We start from the raw sequence: 18558 nt of genomic DNA, 5'->3' as shown, positions 1-18558 counted from the left end.
AGCCCGAGGCGCCCGCAGACGCGCCCCGCCTCCGCGGGCCCGCCCGGTGCCCACCGCAGCCCGCGGCTCACCCGCCATCGCCCGGCTCCTCCTCCGCGACCCCCATCGGCCCCGGCGCCGCCCGCGGCCGCCTCCGGCCCGACCCCTCCCCGCGCCGCGGCGCACGGCGATGACGCGGGGCGACGCGCCGCCCCGCGCGGCGGAAGCGCCTCACCCGTCGGCAGGGGGCGTGACGACGCCGCGCCCGCGGCACCCGCGGCTGACGTCACGGGGCGCCCGCAGCGACGGTTGTCGTGGCAACCAGCCACGCCCGGCCGGGCCCGACGGCGCCGCCCCCCAGGGCGCCGAGCGCGCGGGTCCCGGCCCCGGCCCGCGCCTCCCTCAGCGCCGCCGCCGCCGCCGCCGCCGCCGGGCGCAGGGCCGCTCCTGGCGGAGAGCCGGCCGGGGAGGCCGCGGCGCAGAGCGGCGGGACCGGCTCCCTAGCGGGCAGGGCGTGCTGCCCGGCGGGGGAGGGCAGGCCTGCGCCGAGACCTCGGCCGGGCCAGGCGGGTCGGGTGCGGGGGCGGGGGCACGGCGCGGGAGGAGCGGCATCCCGCCGAGGGAGGACGTGCCCGGTGCCCCGTCGCAAGGCGCGAGTCATCCGAAGGCAGCGCTGTGTGCGTCGTGAGGCGATTGTCGTCTCGCGCGCCTCGGACGGACCTTCCCGGGCGGCCAGCCGGCAACACGGCACGCACGGCGGCCTGCCCGGTTGTCAGCGCGGGGAGCCAGCCGTGCCGCTGCTGGGGGGGGTGCCTCCCCCCGCCTCCTCTGCGCGGCCTTCCGCCTTCGGTCTGAACGTACCCCTCGTCCTGTCTCGCACCTGCGCTCCAGGCAGTCTCTCGCTTGTCTTGGTGCTGCCAGCAAGTCCCTGCGAGCGTGCGGCTCCCCGGCACTCATGGGTTTTTAAGGTGACAAAAGCTCCTGGGGAGCGCAGGGAGACAAGCTGCCCGGAGCGGGGGCCGGCTCTGGGTCCCCTTCCCCAGAGGGCTCTTTCCTCGTCGCGCTGTCCTCCGCAGCAGCAGCAGCGCTGTCCTTAGGCCCGAGCGGCGCCCGCTCCGCGCGTCCCTTCAGGTCGGTTTGGTTTCCCCTCCCCGGCTGGAAAACAAGCCTGAGCCGTTCCTCGGGTCCTGCTGTCAGTGCGCGGCCTTGCCCACCGCAGCACTGGTCTCCGAACAACCTCCCCACACATTTTCTACATCAGATGCTCTGCTTCGTGCCTGCTGCCACGTCAAAGGCGCAGAGCTGAGCCTCTGATGTCAGGGAAGCGTGACGCTGTCCCCGGAGTCACAAGCGAACGGCTTAAAAGAAGGAGCGCCAGAAACCGGCGGGCTGAGAGCGGTCGCCCGGCGGCGAACGCCGCTGGCCTCCACCCAGCAGCTGGGCCTTCCTCTCGGGCGGCGGGGCGGGCCGCCTGCGCGCTCCCGGGGCCGCGGCGGGCTCCGTGCGGCCCCCGCGGACCGGGCCCCGGCGCCGGCCGCCCCGCGCCGCGGAACCCTGGTTGCGGGCGGCGCGACCCGCCCGGCCTCACCACGGGACAGCGCTCGCCGCGGGGGGGGTGGGGGGGGTAGGGGGCCGCCCCGCGCGTGACGTCATCAGTGACTGCCACGGTGCAGACGCACCGCTCCTCGCGAGACCGGCATCGCGGGTGCTTCCGCCAAGAAAAGTAGTGCGAGCGGCCTTTTCCGCCTCGCCGCCGCCGGTGCCGCGCCCTCCCGCCGCTGTCTCCGCTGAGGCCGCCGCGGCCGTGCCCCCGCCCGCAGCCGGGAGAGGCCGGGTAGGCCGAGGGGAGCGTGCCGGCGCGCGGATCCCTCCGCCTGCGGTATCGGTGCTGCGGCCGCGCCTCCGCCATTTTGAATGCCTGGCTCCTGCTGCTGCCGCTTCCTCCGCTGCAGGGACCGGCCCGGTGAGTGCGGCCGCGGCGCCCGCCGGCCCGGCCCGGCCCAGGCCGCCTCCGCGCCGGGCGTTCGCCGCTCGCCCGCTCCCCTCCCTACGCTGCCGGCCGGGCCGGGTCTGCGCTGCCGTGGCCCGCGAGGTCCCGACCGCCTGGGGCCCCCGCGTGCCTTCGCTGCCTCTGCCCGCCGCCGAGCTCCGTGGCCGGGCTGCGGCCCCGCCACAGCGCCGCGGGCTTTTCTGCCGGCGGAGGCCGCCCGATGCCCTCCTGCGGCCGCTGCCGGCGCGACTTCTCGTGGGCCGCCTGCCCGCGCCGGCCGCCTTCGGCCCCCGGCCGCGGCCTCTGCCCCCTGCCTGCGCCCGGCGGTCCGGGCCCGTCTCGGACTCTGCCCCACGCCTCCGGGCTGGCCTGCTGCCTCCCAAGGCGCAGCGGAGCGCTTTTTATGCGCTTCGGGTTTTACCCGCTGGAAGGGTGTTGCTGGCCGGATTCTCTCTCAGCCCCCGTTACTGGGACTCGGGTGGTCTCGCGTAGCGTTTCCTGAAGCGGAAAGCGTAGACCTGCAGAAGTTCTGTCGGTACGAAACGTAGCGTGACTTTGTCCGTGCTGGAGGGCCTTGGCGTCTGAAGAAGTAGCTTGGATGTTTGCGTCCGTCCTTCCTTTGGTATTTGATTGCTTGTGCTGCACAGCCGCTCAGAGCGTTACAGTTAGTGCGTCTCTAATACTTACGGTGTTGCGTCTTGTCTTACGGTTGCGTGGATTTTAATGGAAGCAAAAAATCTATAATGTCTGGCCAAAGGCATTTGGAATAAACTGCAAGTATGGGTTTGTGTTGGTGGTAGACTACTGTTAGAGAATCAATCTGTAAAGACAGTTTCAAGTCTCTTCTTCAGGGTTGGTCGAGTTCTGGCTCTTCTCTCACGAGCTATAAGAAAAATTATAAGCTTTTTTTGGAGCAAGCGTTGTTTTTAAAGTTTGTAGACAGAACAGTTGTGTGTTTTATTACATTGTAAATAATGCTTAAAAGTGCTTAGTGATGTATTTTAGTTTCTGACCATTGAAATGTTAATGGAACAGTACGGAATCCCAGTGGAACACCTTTGGAAGGGTAACATTTCACGTGCATGACCAGAAGGTGTGTTTGGCCCATACTGGCTTAAACAAAGTAAAATATATGTGTATTTTTCCCTGCATAGTACCCCTAGCATCTTACATTTAAGATGGCAGAGACTTTTGTGTTGTTAAGTTTTCTTTTTCTCCTGTTCCACTTCTGTGTGATAGTGCACAGCTGGTTTTTGTATGCCTGGTCGTTCGTGTGTCCCGTCCCCCCCCAACTACACTTGTTATTTTTTCCTTTGTTTGTTTGCGTGTGCTGTTCTGTTGCCAAATTCTTTCTTTTGCCTACTTACGTGCATTCTGGTATTTGGCACAGAATTTGAAAACTTTACTGGCTACCTGAGAGGTCAATGAAGGCAAAAGATTTTGTGTTTTTTCTGAGGGGTTCAGTGTGAACCCCTCCATTCTTCCGTGGTGGGAGAAGGAGGGGATGGTATTTAAATTCCTGTGAGTTGAGAAGGGGAAGGTAAGTCTGGGGTGATTGTTTTGTGAAGGGATCCAGCTTTTCTGCCTCCAGTGTGTAACAGAACTTTCAGATTTCCTCCTTTTTTCATAAAAAAGCATTATTTTACTTTTTTTTTCGTTTGGGGTTGTTTTTTGTTTTGGTTTTTTTTTGTTCCTGTGATTGCTGATCTGATTTTTCCATAAAGGTGGTATGATAGGAATGGAGGGGTCCTGCAGTACCTTTGTTGCGGTGTCCTGGTGAGAGAGTAAGGGGTACAAAAACGTTCTGATTCTTGATAGTTCCTTTGCATACAGAGTTTTGCAATGGCATCATTGTAAACTGAAATGACATCAGTAAGTTTGTCAGGCAATAGTGTAAAAAGGTTGCTAACAGCAGCAAAGGAACTGAACTTGTCTGTTGTTAGGCATGCAGACAGACTGCACTGGTTAATGCAGTTCAGATTTGGAAAGTCGCCTTTCAAAGTGTAAGGGCTCATAAAAATCTTAAGTGCTTTAAAGTTGGTGGCACTCATTCAGTAAAGCTTCTTGTGCCTCTTTAGTGTGAATATTTTTTTATTTTTGACTTGGCAATGTATATAACTTTAGGAGGTGGGTTGTTTGATTTCTTTGTATTTTTTAATAACAGGACAAACTCTTCTGACTGAAAGTCATTAATTTATTCTAGATGATCCTCAGCTGTTCTCTGAGGAAAAGGGTCTGGTCTGCCTTGGTAGCAGTATTACTTCATTGGATGAGAGTTTTGGAGTTAAGTGAATATATGATGAGGCTGTAACTCGAAAAACAGAGTTACAGTAACGTGAGTACAAGTGTATCTGCTGATATCGCAAGTAGTAGTATTAGCCTTTATCTGCTGTTTGGCAGAGATGCTGTAGGTAAAATCTAAGATTAGAACTTCTAGGGCATAGCTGAAGTTACTTGGCAAATTGTAAAGTTCCAATTAATGAATGTAAAAATGTGGCGTCTCGTCTTTCATCTGGCATTAACCAAGGTAAAGAAAGGTGTGGGGGGTTTTGTCACGAAGTAGTAGCAGCTAATTTTTTTTGTTTGTTTTTGAATTTTAACTCTGCAGGAAAGTGAACAGGAAGTAAAATAACCAGATTACCTTACAGATTAAACTAGTTGGGAAATGAGGCAGGTGAGAAATACAAAGGTAATGTAGGTCAGCGGTGATTGATAGAAACAGAAGCCAGGAAATCTGGAATTCTGATCTTATCTGTCACGCTGATCAGCTGTGTAGATGTGCTAACTCTTCTTCCAATGCTTCATTCATTAGCTTCTATAAAAACGGAAATATTTATTTTCTTCTTTGGCAGGTGTTGAGGTTAATATTTGTAATGGTTGAAAGCTCAGTGCACCTTTTGAAGACAGTTCAGGAGTTGTTTGGTTTGGTGTATATGTACTGTTGTGCAGGAGTGGGAACCTCTTCAAAAGTGTTTACCTAGTCACACTAACTTCTGTTGTTGGGCTGTAGCCGCAGGAAGCAGAGAGAAGAGAGGTAGGACTGCATTCAGTTTGGCAGGCTCGTAGGATCTGTTCAAACTGAAGGTCTTTAAGAACAGTGTAACATCCTCTGTCACTGTCCTGTATCTCGTCATCCTCTCAGCTTCTGAACAGCATGGTGGCTTGCCTCTTGAATACTCTTGTGCTACATTTCTTGGGTTTTTTGAATGTAACTGGAAATGGGACCATCGCTGCTTCTGAGACTATTTTTTAGCTCTTGTTTTGGGGCATTTTTTCCCTTACTTGATGTCTTTCTCCCCCCCCCCCCCCCCCCCCGCTGTCTTTGTATAATGCAAAGTGTAACACTGATGCCTTTTATTATCATACTGTATTTTGAAGCCCCCTGCTGCCTTAATTTCTTTTTGATTTTCTGACGTTACTTATTTCTACTTTCTAGTTCTCTGTTGTATTAAATAGCTCTTTCTCAAGAGAGGTTATTTTTCCCCTTGGAATGTTGTATGGTTGGTTGCTTTTTCTCTCAACTCTTTTGTGTTGCCTTTGCCTTCTTTGCCCTTCTTGATGATGGTGGTGCTCCTTGCTTAGGTGTTTACTGTTTTCTGTATAAATATTGATAAGACTAGACCATATACCAATATCTCTGCTTTTGTTCACAGCTTCATCTCCATTTGTGGTGTATATTTCTGTTTTTACTGCCAATATGTTGTTTGTTTGGTTTTTTTTTAAAGTATCTGATAGAAGTGTGAAGCCCACTGATAGCAGTATGGAGTTGAGACCATCAGTATTTTGTAGTTAACCATTGCAGTTACTCCTTTCATGTAGTCCAGGTGTATCTTCTGCTTTTGTGTACAGGCGGCTTGATTCAGTTATACTGAAGCAAGTAGGGGAGTTCTGCTATTGATTTCAGTTGGGAGTTGAGTCAGGCTTTAATTATGTAACTTCCCAAAAGCTGTTTTTGCTTGAGGAACGTGATTGCTTATGCATGCATTGGGGTGGAGCAGCTTAAGTTGTGTATTTTAGATGTGTTTGAAAATGTATGCTGCTTCAGTCTTGGGTTGCTTTCTAGGATGAACCAAGTTCAGAAATACTATTTACAGGAAAAGCTTTAACTGGGTATGTATCTTACTTGAACTGAAAATTCAGACAATTTCCCCAAACAGTAAAACCCTTCTGTGAGTAATTCCATGAGCTTTGACGGGTTTTATGTCTTAATGTTTCCAGAATTCAAGGCTAAATACTAATGGAATTTTAAAACATCTCTGATAATTTGATAATTTGTCCTAAACAAGTTGTTAAGCAACTTTTTCTTTTTTTTTCCATTTCGTTAATATATTGAAAGAGTGGTTTTAAAATTTATTTTTTTTAGACATAAGCTAATATTTCTGAGTGGTTTCCAGACGGAAGGATCTCAACTCAATTACACATTTAAGGATAGTAAGTCCTGTTGTCTTTACACCGTAATTCCTGATAGAGGAATATAGCTTGGCTGAAGCGCTTGGGCATTTTACATGTGGGTTTTGGTAATATTAGGTGCTTCTTGTAATTATAAAAGGTTATTTGGTGAACAATCATATTTTTAATATAATTGTATTCTAAGAGAGACTTTTAGTAAGGTTCTATACTTAAATATTTTTGGCATAATGGGATGTTGAATGAAATCTTTAACTTTGAAACACGACAAGCTTAAGTAATAAAAGACCATAAAAGGGAAGAAAATAGTGATTTAGAAGCATAATTTAGATGAAAATGAAATGTATTTAATACATTATGATTTTTGTTTTCTTGATTAATTTTTCTCATTTTCGGATAGTTTACTAGGAATGAGTTGCATAAAGAAAGAATGCCTTTTTTTATTGGTCGGGGAAGAATTCATGAATAGCAGAGGGAGGAGAATCACTGAGGTAACACCTTTCATGCAATCCAGAGACTAGGAAAAAAAGCTGGAATTCTTTTTTTTTAAAGGAACTTAGACACCAGCCACCTATATCATTGGAACTAATCTGAGTTAGGTATCTAACTCTTTCAGAAGCCTTGATCTTGTTAGTAGGTTACTCTAGCAAGCAAGGCCTTCAGAATGGAAGGGCGAAACAGACTTGATGAGGTGGAAGAATTCTGCGTTCAATCTGACCAGATATTGTAAATATTAACTGGTAGGCTCTTTTCAGGTGTTCGAGGATCATCCCTGATTTCTAGAGCTTGTAGTTAGCAAAGAAATGGCAGAGGAAAACTGCTGCTGTAAACAAAATGAGGAAAGAGGTAGCTACTTTTAAAAATTGCCTTGTCATTTGTGTTAATGTGCAAAGAATAAAAACATATGCCTGTACTGGTGAAAAATGTTAACTAATCCTGAAGAACAAGACCTGCTACTTTGAAGGAAGTTCTAAGCAGCGTTTAGCCAGCTGAAGTTAAACTTCAGGTCTGCTATTACTAGATGATATGGTTGTCCTCTCTCTGTTAGTCATCTTGTGCAATAAATGCATTTCTGTAATAGAGAAGTCTGTAAAACTTAATTTTTCATGGTAGTTTGCTATTTGATAGCTTTGTAGTTTTCACCTGAAGCTGACTTTTCTTAATCTTCCACATGGTTCGTAGTGTGAATTTCAAGATTCTGTCTCATTTCAAGACAAATTATGTAGTCAAAATTAGGTGATCACTTAAGTGTTTTGATTCTTTTGAGCTCTAAATTGTTTAATCCTATTTATATTTTGCTTTTGTAATTCTTTAGTATTCTTTTTGTTTTAAATGGTCGTGTATCAAGTCCCAGTAAGATTTTGATACCATAACTATTTGACTGCCTTGGCAGAGCCATGCTATGGTTATGCTGCATGTTGTCCGTGCTTTGTTTATATGATCAGGAAAATCATAAATACTTGCCAATAGATCATCTTCTAGGGCTTGCTAGAGCCCTTTTCCATTCTCTGTGCCTTTTATTGTGCTGCTGCTTCCTAGAGTGCCAGCTCTGTATCCATGGAGGACATGAGACCTTGTGCCTGTCTTGCTATTACAGCTTGTCATTGTGCTCAATGAGTCTAGTCTCCAGTCATGGATTGCTTGGCAGTGCGTATGTGGAAACACGTTTGTTTCCTGTTGTTCTGTGATCTATCAGAATCCTAGAAAAATTGATACACAAGTACTGCTGAGAGTTGATTTGACTAAGGGGAGGGAAGGGCATGGCACTTGTGTGTATTTCCTCCAGAAAGGAACAAGAATAGTGGAGCCAGTGCGGTCTTCTCTCTTTCAGTTAGTAGTGTGGTTTTCTTCTTTAGCTGTATATCTGCAAGTGCATACTGGTTTGAACTATATCATGTGAAGTGGTTGCTATCTTGTGTGCATTCATGTTTTCCATCCTGTAGGAATATCCATCTAATCTCGTTGCCTCCATTCTACCTCTTCTGCCTGTTTTTCCACCAAGTCTGCAAAATGCATGCTTCTGGCCTGCAATCAGGCTACTTCAAGTCATAGCATTGTGGGCTTAATAGTTAAGTTACGGCCTGCCCCTGGATAGGAGTCATCCAGATGAACATGGGTTTGTCCAGGAAGTAGTGTGAATGATTTATTGGGTCACCTCTCTGAGTATGAAAATACACGGACCTCGAAAAGCTAAAGGAATTTTCTTGGGGGATGAGAGTGAAACTGAGATTCTGAATGACTTTATCAAGTCCTGAGATACCTGCACAAAACCTGGTTTGTTTGCTCAGATGGCTTGGATTTAGGATGATTAGCTTTCCTGACCCTTACAAACTATGGATCTTTGCTTGATGACCAGGGGGCCTATGCTGCTAATCTTAGAGCTCTGGGAGAGATTAACAGGCAGGACATGAAAAATAACTGCTCAGGCATCCCCAGCTCCTTCGTTCAGATGTTTGAGCTGCACATGCAGCTGTATTTTTTTTAATTAAGTGGTAGTATCTGCCCCAGCAGTCCCTACTGGCTTGGCTTCTCCCAGTTTTGTAGTTACTTACTCAGCAGACCTTGTGTCAATACCATCTTGATGCTGGTCACCTGATGTAGTCAGTGATCTAAGAGCTGCAATTAAAGTTTTTGTGGGCAACACATGGCTCTTCAGGTGTATGTATTCTGCAGATGCCTGTAGTAGGAAGCCATTCTTTGGGTTGTAGCAAAACTGACCACACTTGTTTCACCTTGCTGTTGCTTGGGGTAATGCTGCAGTAACAGAGGCATTTAAGCTATTATGCCTGCAGAATCCCAGGGCAGTCAGTATTATCTGTGCTGTATAGGTGGGAACTGAGACAATGAGGTGCTCTAGGAGAATTGATTCACTGGTGGTTATGTGGAAGCCATGTCTGACTGTCTTTCAAATGTAACGAAGTGTCTGAGAGATCCAGTAAAAAGGAAGAACTGCTTAATGTTTGTTTGAAGGGTTTTTTGCGTTATGTTCCTAAGCAAACTTCGTGATCTATTTTCCTGTCCTTATTCTTCTCAACTGGTGTTCGTAATTAATTTTCTCAATACCTCAGCATGGATGAGATGCATTTTTTGCTTTTTAAAATGTTCCAGTGACACCTAAAGATCGTGTGCCTGGACAGGACTCTGTTTTGTTGCCCAGTATAAGAATACGATACATAGCAGAGACATATGCTAGAAGTCGGACTGATAACCAATGTGTAAAGAAAACAAATTCATAGGAAAAAAAAAATCCACATTATTTACATCAGTGCTTTATATGGAAAAACTTACTGGGATTCTCATGTTGAAATCTGTGAGGAATACTCTCAAACTGAAATGTGACAAGAAGAACTCTTGGAACAAATAGGTAAAATTAGTAATAAATTGCCAATAGAAAGTGAAGTTCACCGGTATCTCTGAAGGAACTCAAAATTGTTCAAATTGTAAATATGATATGTCACTATCTTAATGCTTTATTTACAACAAGAGTAGGTGGTAGTTTGTGTGATGCCAGTTTTTTAAAAAGGCTCCAGGAGAGGACCCAGGAACTGCATGGTTCTTGGCAAGTTCTTAGTAAATGGATAAAGTTGTCTGGATTATAAAATTGTTGGATTTTTCAGAAATCTTGACAGAGCCTCTAACCAAAGGTTTTTATTGCGTTATAGCACACTTGTTCAAGGGACATCTTATTGTGAATTAATAACTAGCTAAGGAAGAAACAAAAGTGACCAGACAATGATAGAAAATCTGTCTGCTTTCGTAACAGGAAGCGGTTATTGAGAGGCGCTCTGCGAAACTGTGCCAGCAAGCGTGTTCATAAAGCTATCTGGAGAAGAGTGAATAGTGAGGTGACAGTTTCATCCTAAAGCTGTGGAAGGATTTTGTGATCCTAAGGAAGTATGCAATAAGATGGTAAAACGAATTCATTGTCAATAAATGCAAAGCAATGCCTATGCTGAAAAGAAATTACTATAAAGATAAATACACAGTGAAAGGCTCTAAATAAGTTGTCACTCAAGCCAGAGGTCTGAGCTATCTGTAGGATCTTTATAAAAAATGTCAGTTCAACAGTAGCCAAACAGGTAGAGCGAGTTTAACATTTTTAACTTTCTAAGTGCAAAGAAAAAAAAAATCTTCTATGTAAACTCATGGTGCACCCATTGCTTGGATACTTTTTATAGGTTTCTTCTTTGTTTAAAAAAAAAAAAAAGTGGAATTGAGAGTCACAGGGCGATATAAAGGAATTGTGCAATGGTTCCATACAGGAAGAGATTAGAGTAGGACTCTACTGCCTAGAAAGGGAGGTGGATGAGGGGTAGATATAATTGAAGGCTGTAAAATCATAGATGGCATAAAATTGATTAACAGGTGATGAGTACTTACTTTCTCACAGTGTAAGAATTTCATTTAGTATCCCTTACTTGGTCAGACAGCAGGTTTAAAGCAAAAGATAATTTTTAATGGAATTTATAGTTAAACTGTGCAAATTATTACCATGGGTATGAATGGGGAAAAGGTTGGATGCTTTCAAAAAGTGATTAGATAAATCCATAGATCTGTAGAGAGGTGCTATGCAGAAAGATACTGTCTGTGGTTCAGGAAGTCCCTTAAGTTGCAGCAAATCTTGGATGCAGGGAAGGTATCGAGGAGATGTACTTTCTCTGTTACTTCCCCTATACACCTGCTACTTCCCATCCTGAGACAGGATACTGGGTTGGATCAGTTTTATGCCTTACCTGGCATGGCTGCTGCTGTTCTCTGCAGTTTCCCATTTATGCCTTGTATGCACCAATACGGGGCAACAGATATTTGATGATGCAGTCTGTTAGTGAGAAAGCTCTCACCATATTATTTAAATTGTTTGGGTGTATGCCTATTGTGTCACGCAAACAGTCATGCTTAACAGAAAATCAGCAGGAATTACCCAAGGTATATCCCATTAAAGGTCTGTCGGCATTATAAGAGGCTTTGGAATAGTTGATAATAGGTAAATGTTAATCTGTTCTGGAATGTTTCTGAATTTAAGTGTTCTCATGTCCAGAGTTTCTTCGCACCTGCAATATCTACCACCGACACTTACTTGAAATGTCTGAAACTTAAAAATGAGATGAGATTTCCAGTGTATTAGCAGGCAAAAGAATCTTAAAGTCGCTGAAGGCAGAAATCAAATACCTGATTGAAGAATTTCTTGGTAGTAAGAAAACGCTTTTTTGTGGAGGGGAAGAAAAGCCAACCTGATGCATCGCATGGGAACTACTATGCATTGAAATGCTAGAAGAGTGTGTGCACAAGAAAGGAGCTCAAGCCCCAAGGAATAAGCATGTGAAGTGATTTGTGAGAGGGAGACACTATTTTATATAGTTGGTTGCTAAACTTCTTTTATGGGAAGAATTCAAAGGTATATTTTAGAAAAAGCTGAATGATTTAATATTGACCAAAAAAAAAAAAAAAGAGTATGGAGTTGCAGCACAAGAACGGAATTTCTGAATGTTGGAAAATAAATCACAGCTTTGTCTTTTGCCCTTCGTATTGTCCTCCATCAGAGCAGTTCTGAATTGTTCTGTCCTTATCAGGCAGGAAGCGTGTGTGAGATACAGTTGCTCTTAGGAAGTAGTTCAGATTGGACTGTGTCTGTAGTGACTGCCTGTTAGTGTGTTACACAGTTAGAAGAAAACAGGAGGTAGCCTCATAATTTGGCTATCATCTGATTATGAGTCTTATTCTTTACTTTCTGAAATGCTGGTTTCTGCTTGCTTTCCTGTGGTTATGGTGTGAGGAGGAAAAATAATCTTTACAGTGTGGCTTGCTGATTGTTTATTTATGCAAGGGCATTTGTAAATACAGTCTATTAAATTTGTTCAGTGGCTGGATGATGTTTGGGTGAAATCATATTAGATCTTCAGTGTTTGTTTGCATTCTACCTGCCTTCTCAGTGAGGTAGGAAGTCCTGCCTAAACACTGGTGAAGGATGCAAAATAAATGTTCATAAAAAGCTGTACTTAGAATATACGGTAACTTTGTTCAGTACTGTTTTCCCATTGACTAAAACTATTTAGGCAGTCTGTCCTTTTACTTCCTGTTGTCCAGGGCCAAACTTAACATGCTGAAGCCCTCTATGGGCATACCTACAGAATGTTTTGGTCCCATGGCAAGGAAAGCAGTGCGATTGTACAAGTCACAGGCTGAAGATATCAGTGTTCAGCAGTTTATAAACCCTTCAAATATAAAGTGGGAGCAAAAGGACTTGTGATGTCAAAGCAAGTTGCTGCCAAACTTCAGTTTGTTTGCAGACTATGTATTGGTGTTTCAAAAAGTTTCCAAAGAATTCTTTCTTTAAAATAAAACAGTCAGTCATGGTTTTAACGTGTAATAGCCACTGCCTGTCTTCTCGGGAACATTAAAGTTTTAGATCAACTTAACTAGGGTGCAGAACCATAGCATAAGTGTGGTTTACTGCTGGAGGGAACACTTCACCTCTTTCCCGCTCCATCTCAGGTCTCCCAAAGCTGTATGTTCTCACTGCCGCCTTTGTGTCTGCACAAGCCAAACTGATGTGTCTGAAGACTACTCTTCTTGGGAGGAAAGTAGCAAGCTGGTTTTCAGCTGTAAAGGTTGCGTCATGTGGTGCACTGTCCCAGGAACGCCAATGTCGGCACAATGGAAGGACTGGAACCACCTCTTTCATCATGAGCCTGTGCATGGGTGATCTTAGTGATTATGAAAGTATTGCCTATAGACTGCAGAGGAATATTCCTGCAGTAGTGCTTTTATTTTTTTAACTTCTTCCCAATTTCCCAACGAGAGTGTGGCTTATCAAAGTCAGTTTAGAACCATGTGATATGTGTGTGTAGTAGGTGAGTCCAGGCTTAAAAATTAAGGACTTTAAGCAGGCTGCTGCCACCCAGGAAAGAGATTTTTGGGTTTATGATACTGTTATGGGAAAAACACAAGATGAGCACTTTGTAGCAAGCAGAACCCCAAACTGAGTGTTACCAATTATTAGGAAAATAATAGGGAGCAAAACAGAAGACATTTTATACAAATAAATCAGTGGCACTACCTCTTAAATGTTGCGTGCAGCATTTTGCTTCTCTCCTCCTTCAGAAAGGACGTGGGAGAATTGTAGAATGCGCAGGCAAGGCAACAAAGATAATCAGTCGTGGAAGGGCTTGGATGTGAGGCTGCGTTTTTCTGACTGGGAGGGTGAGGGAAGGATAACAATGGAAGCGTGTAGAATAATTGGGAGCATCAGTGGAAACAAGCAGTTGGAAATGCAGAATAAAAGTAGTAGCTGGGTGTCCGTATGTCATGCAGTGAAGCTGTGGAACTCAAATTGTATCCTGCAGAATATCGTTGATTCTAGAAGTTTACCTGGGTTCCAAATAAAACCAGAGTGTTTTTTATTTCTGGCTTTAGAAGTTCTTGGGCCACAAATTGTTGAAGACTGCAAGAGAATTCTGAGGAAGTATTGCTACACGCTTGCCCTGTTCTTGCACTCTTCCCTAGGCATCTGCTGCTGTCAGAGACAGGGTACTGGACAGGGTGGAGCTTTGATCAGAGCTGGTACGGCCATTTCTGATCTGCTTTCTGCCTTCTTTGACTGCCCATTTAGGACAGCGAAGGGTTGGCAGATCATATTCTTCATGTCAATTAGTAGGTTAAGTTGAAAACTGCTATAGAAATGAGGGGTCAACTTGAATTCATTAAGAATAGCTTTTATAGGAGATTGAGACCACTTCCAATATGACAGACTCAGAATAGAAACATGAGCTTAAGCAGATGTTGTTATAAGGCTTCATAGAATTTGGGAGGGGGTTGTGTCCTACCTTATTGCAGAATAACTTCCTAGGTAGACAAGCCTTGTGCCTTCAGAGCTGAAACTCTGAATAGAACTTAAGGCAGGCTCCAAGGATAGGCTTACGCAAACAAGTTTTTGGGATACGCAGTAGGGTGTAATTAGCAGCAAGTTAAGTCTCCAGTGATAGCATACAGTTAATCTGTGTTTATCCTTTTCGCTAAGAGTAAATTACCACAGAGTAAAGCAACACAACCAGACACCAGCTAGGAAACAACTAGAACGTGCTATATTGGAGCTCTAGCTTGCAATAACTCTTGCCCAGTTACCTTGATTTTACATGCCATTTAAATCCATGTTTTTAGTTGTTCTCCTTTTTTTTTTTTTAATAGTTCTAAGTTGCTCATTCTGAAATTTCCCAAGCAAGCTATTCATCAGAGGCTTTTTGCAGGATTTTAGAAAAGTATTTTGCTCTCTTAAGGTAGGAAAAGTATTTTATTATGCATGGATAGGGGTGATACAGCAGGAAATGGATAGAATTAAACTACCTTTTATTTGACAAGCTTTGAAACCTTTATGCTGCTGGCTGACTTTCCTGTATGAGTGCTGGGGAGTTGTCCTTTTATTTTGAGGATGGGTATTTTGTTGCACTGGTGAAAATAGTCTTCCAATTTGGCCAAATAACATTTGCAAAAATGTTTTGTACGTGCTCCTTTGAGACTTGCAGTTCAGCATCTGAAATCTCCAGAGACTGTGTACAATAGGTGTGTCTCAATGTACTGCTCCTAGTGCTCTGCAGGGTTTTCATGTTCTGTTTGTCGTGATCCTACAGTCTTAATTTGCTGCTGAAAGATCACAGTTCTACCACTATCACTTGTACTGTTAGCTGAAGAGCAGAGTCCTGCATTAAGGGTTGAAAGACTCCATCTAACTAAAGGCTTCCCCATACGCATGTAGATATGATGCTGTGTGAGGAAGATCCTTTTCAGCATAGGAACATTACAAGCTGCGTTAAAAGAACGTGACTGCCACATTCAAAGGCCTTATTTATTGCATGTTCAAACACTGTTCTGGAGACGGATTTCTTACTTCCCCTTGACCATTTCTGTGATGCTTATTAGTGCAGCATCTGAATGCATAGCAAGCATTAATTTATTCATATCACAGTAATGTGAGGAAGTGTTATAAATTCACATGGAGAGGCAAGGCAAGACTAAGGATTAACAAGTCCAATAATCTTGATCCTACATGTGTCAGCATTTTGGGGCAGAGTTTCCTTATGCAGAAAGAACATCTCTTCCATTTTCAAAATTGAACGCTTTGTGGCTCTGTAAATTCAAACTTTCTAGGTATGAAGATGGGGAACTGGAATATGAGGGGTCTACATGGTTTGACTGAAGAGACTTAGTGTTATGCATGAATTCTGTAGGAGACCAGATTTATAATCCAGACCTATAGAGCTGCATTCAGCTGTCTTACTGTGAGGCCACCTTTACTTATTTTACGTGCATCTCTTTGCTTTTCTGCAGCAAACAAGTTCCCTGCTAACTCTGTATGCTTCCCAGCCTGTCTGTTCTGTGGTGTCATGCAAGCTGGTTAGTGCAGCATCTGAATGCACATCTTTTTCTGATATGGCAGTGCTTAAAATGTATGACACATCGTTTTGGGAGGACGGTGACCCAGACAAAATCTGTAGCAGACTGCCATGGCAACTTTTTACAAGTTGGTGTGACATTATCTGTTATGAGAATGGCTGAGTTATATTCGCAGTCTAACGTGGATGGAAGAAGACTGTAGAGATGCTTGCATAGTCTGATCTCCCAGAAAGGTAAAAGTCAGCTTTGGTGAGCATGAACTAAAAAGTTCAACTGTTGAACATAATTCTAAAGTTTGGTTTTTGTTTGAGAGCTGTTTTCCTCTTGAGGGATACTGAGAAGACTAAATTGCTGTCCAGGTCAGGTGGCCCCATCAGTATTCCATCTGGTGAAGTCAAACTACTTGAAGTTCATGTAGAATACACTTTTCTTGCACGCTTTTTTATACCAGTGCCACCAGACAGTAATGTGACAGGCTTGTTTGTTTTAGAAAGGATTGTTCTGTTTGGGGTGTGATAAAAGGATGGTGTCAGCTTGATTTATTTGTTTTTAAAAGAAGATTCTTGGAAATATCCACAGAGCTAGGATTGCTCTTCCATCTGTTTTTTCTGCTGACTTCCACGCCTCTAAGAAGGAAGTGTGTATGGCACAAGTTTGCAGGATTTTTGAAGCATGACTAACTGAAACACTTGTATGAAATCTTGTGCAAGTTATTAAACAGCATTGCTTTTTGTAAAAGATTTCTGTCCCAAGTTGTCGTGATTTTGGGATCAACTTTCTTTGGAGCCTGACTTTTCTGGAGAGAGGCAGATGATGTGAATGTGAGAGCATACCTTGCAGAGTGCCATTTCTGCCTGTTTCAGGTGGGGAGTCATGTTATGTTCACCTGACAGCTGGCTCAAAGCATTGAGCAACAGCAGTTCCTGTTTGTAATGTTCTGGAAAAGCAAATGTGAGGTACAATGAATTCCTCTGGTTTTCAAGTTTACTTTTAACCATGCTACTGAAGCAGTCTGCATTTTCTTAATTCTTCCACTTACATAATTGTAGGATAAGAAAGAAGAAAAATATGCCAAAGTATGAGACCATTACGAAGCCTTTAGATACAGTACGAGGTTTACAGATCTCTCTCTTCTCCCAGAGGATGCCAGCCCCCATCAGACTGCGGGAGTTGATCCGGACCATCCGGACAGCAAGAACCCAGGCAGAAGAGCGTGAGATGATCCAAAAGGAATGTGCTGCTATCCGGTCATCCTTCCGAGAGGAAGATAACACATACCGATGCAGAAATGTGGCAAAGCTGCTGTATATGCACATGCTGGGATACCCTGCACATTTTGGACAGGTAGGTCAGAGTTCAGTGCTTGCTGTGCTATGTGCATATGCCAGTCTGCTTTGTGTGTTTTGGACACATTGACTTGTTTGGAGCACTCATAGCTGCAGTTTTGCTGTCTGCTCGTTGGGATGTTTTGAGGTCTGTCTTCACGTGTGTTCTGAACCTACATTAGTTAGTTTTGACTTTGTTAGTGAGATCTGCTGTTTGGAGACTTATGTATTTTGTTGTGAAACTTAGGGTTAGTCTGCTTTTGCCAGGCTGTCTGCTCCTCACCCCCCATGTTTCTGCAGAGCAGTAGTTCTTAAACCACAGTCCAGTGCATATGGATATTTCTGGATGGGTTCAAAACAGCACTTTGGAGTTCTGTCTCTGATGGAAAATACCAGATGCTTCAAAGGAGGTTCTATACCCTTTTCCTTCTAAAGCAATCTATTCTAGGCAGATAAAAGCTGGTCTGTTTCCAGCAATAAGAAAAATTGGTGTTCCTTATCCCCATCTTAGTGAAGTGACTTGGAGAATGCTGGTATGAGTTTTCCATCTCTTGGCTTATTTTTGATGTGCTATTTTTGACACAGGTAGGTTGTGGAAAAGGGAGACAGGAAGATGGGAGTTCTTGATCTACAAGACGTTCTTCAGGTTGAGCTTTGCTTAGTCTTTGGGGCATAGTCTGTTTTGCTTAGAAGTCAGTAAGTGTCCTGTTAGTAGTAATCTTACCTAAGCCTTCCATAAAGCTAAATAAAAAGTCAGTCAAATTGTTGTATCCCTTAAAGTAGCTTAATGTCTTGGGAGTCTATCCATTCATGATTGGATTTACCAATCCTGACATGTCTCACTGAAACAGTAGATTCAAACCACTGAAATAAAGTTCCAAATAGTCTTAGTGTTAGGGAGTGAATCTGGGCTGTGCTATTGCATATAAAGTGCATCATCTTACTTCTACATCATTGGGTTCTTCTCTCAGGATAACGAGTTGTTGCATAAGAGCAAGTGAATTTGTGTATCATCCTGTTCTTACACTTCACATAGCCAGGCTCCCTGGTCCAAGAGAGAAACTTCCTGTCACAAAAATTAAGGCTAAATATCTAAGAGCTGGAAGAAGAATGAAAAGTGTTACAGATAAGCATCATCTAGAATTTCTACATTTGACCTATGTTAGGAACATGTTTAAATTTTATTGGGATTATTTTATCTTGTTACTCAAGTATTTAATCCCATATATGGAAGATTAGGCCAGATATCTAATAATTTTTCAGTTTCTGCTTTGGTCAGTAATGGTAAATTACCTCTTCACTCTCAGTGGAAGAAGGATAAAACAGGTTATTCGGTATCTATTATTGCTGGGGTTGCTGCATCTCAAACAGAAGCATCTATGCTGACTATTTTGGGAACAGAGTACTTCATTCGATGGCCTTGGTTCTCATGTAGTTTGTCAGCTGCACTTTCAGGAAGGTATAGGGCCC

The 18558-nt window shown here is 44.4% G+C and overlaps 1 protein-coding gene across 3 annotated transcripts in view; it reads left to right on the top strand.

Moving 5' to 3' along the window:
* The first annotated feature begins 1867 nt into the window (after positions 1 to 1867).
* The window catches only part of AP1G1 (adaptor related protein complex 1 subunit gamma 1), a 52908-nt gene continuing 36217 nt past the window's right edge, over positions 1868 to 18558 (top strand). For 2 of the 3 annotated variants that reach the window (XM_050904358.1, XM_050904361.1), the window contains exons 1-2: positions 1868 to 1942; positions 16904 to 17107. In XM_050904358.1, the coding sequence (XP_050760315.1) occupies positions 16907 to 17107 (201 nt within the window). In that variant the 5' untranslated portion in view covers positions 1868 to 1942; positions 16904 to 16906. Of the gene's footprint in view, positions 1943 to 2468; positions 2505 to 16903; positions 17108 to 18558 lie in introns of those variants that run through there. The other variant, XM_050904360.1, reaches the window with a different exon arrangement.

The sequence above is a fragment of the Gymnogyps californianus genome, chromosome 12, assembly GCF_018139145.2.
Source record: "Gymnogyps californianus isolate 813 chromosome 12, ASM1813914v2, whole genome shotgun sequence".
Taxonomy (NCBI): Eukaryota; Metazoa; Chordata; class Aves; order Accipitriformes; family Cathartidae; genus Gymnogyps; species Gymnogyps californianus.
Note: the sequence above shows the minus strand (reverse complement) of the source record. Positions and strands in the feature narration are given on the sequence as shown.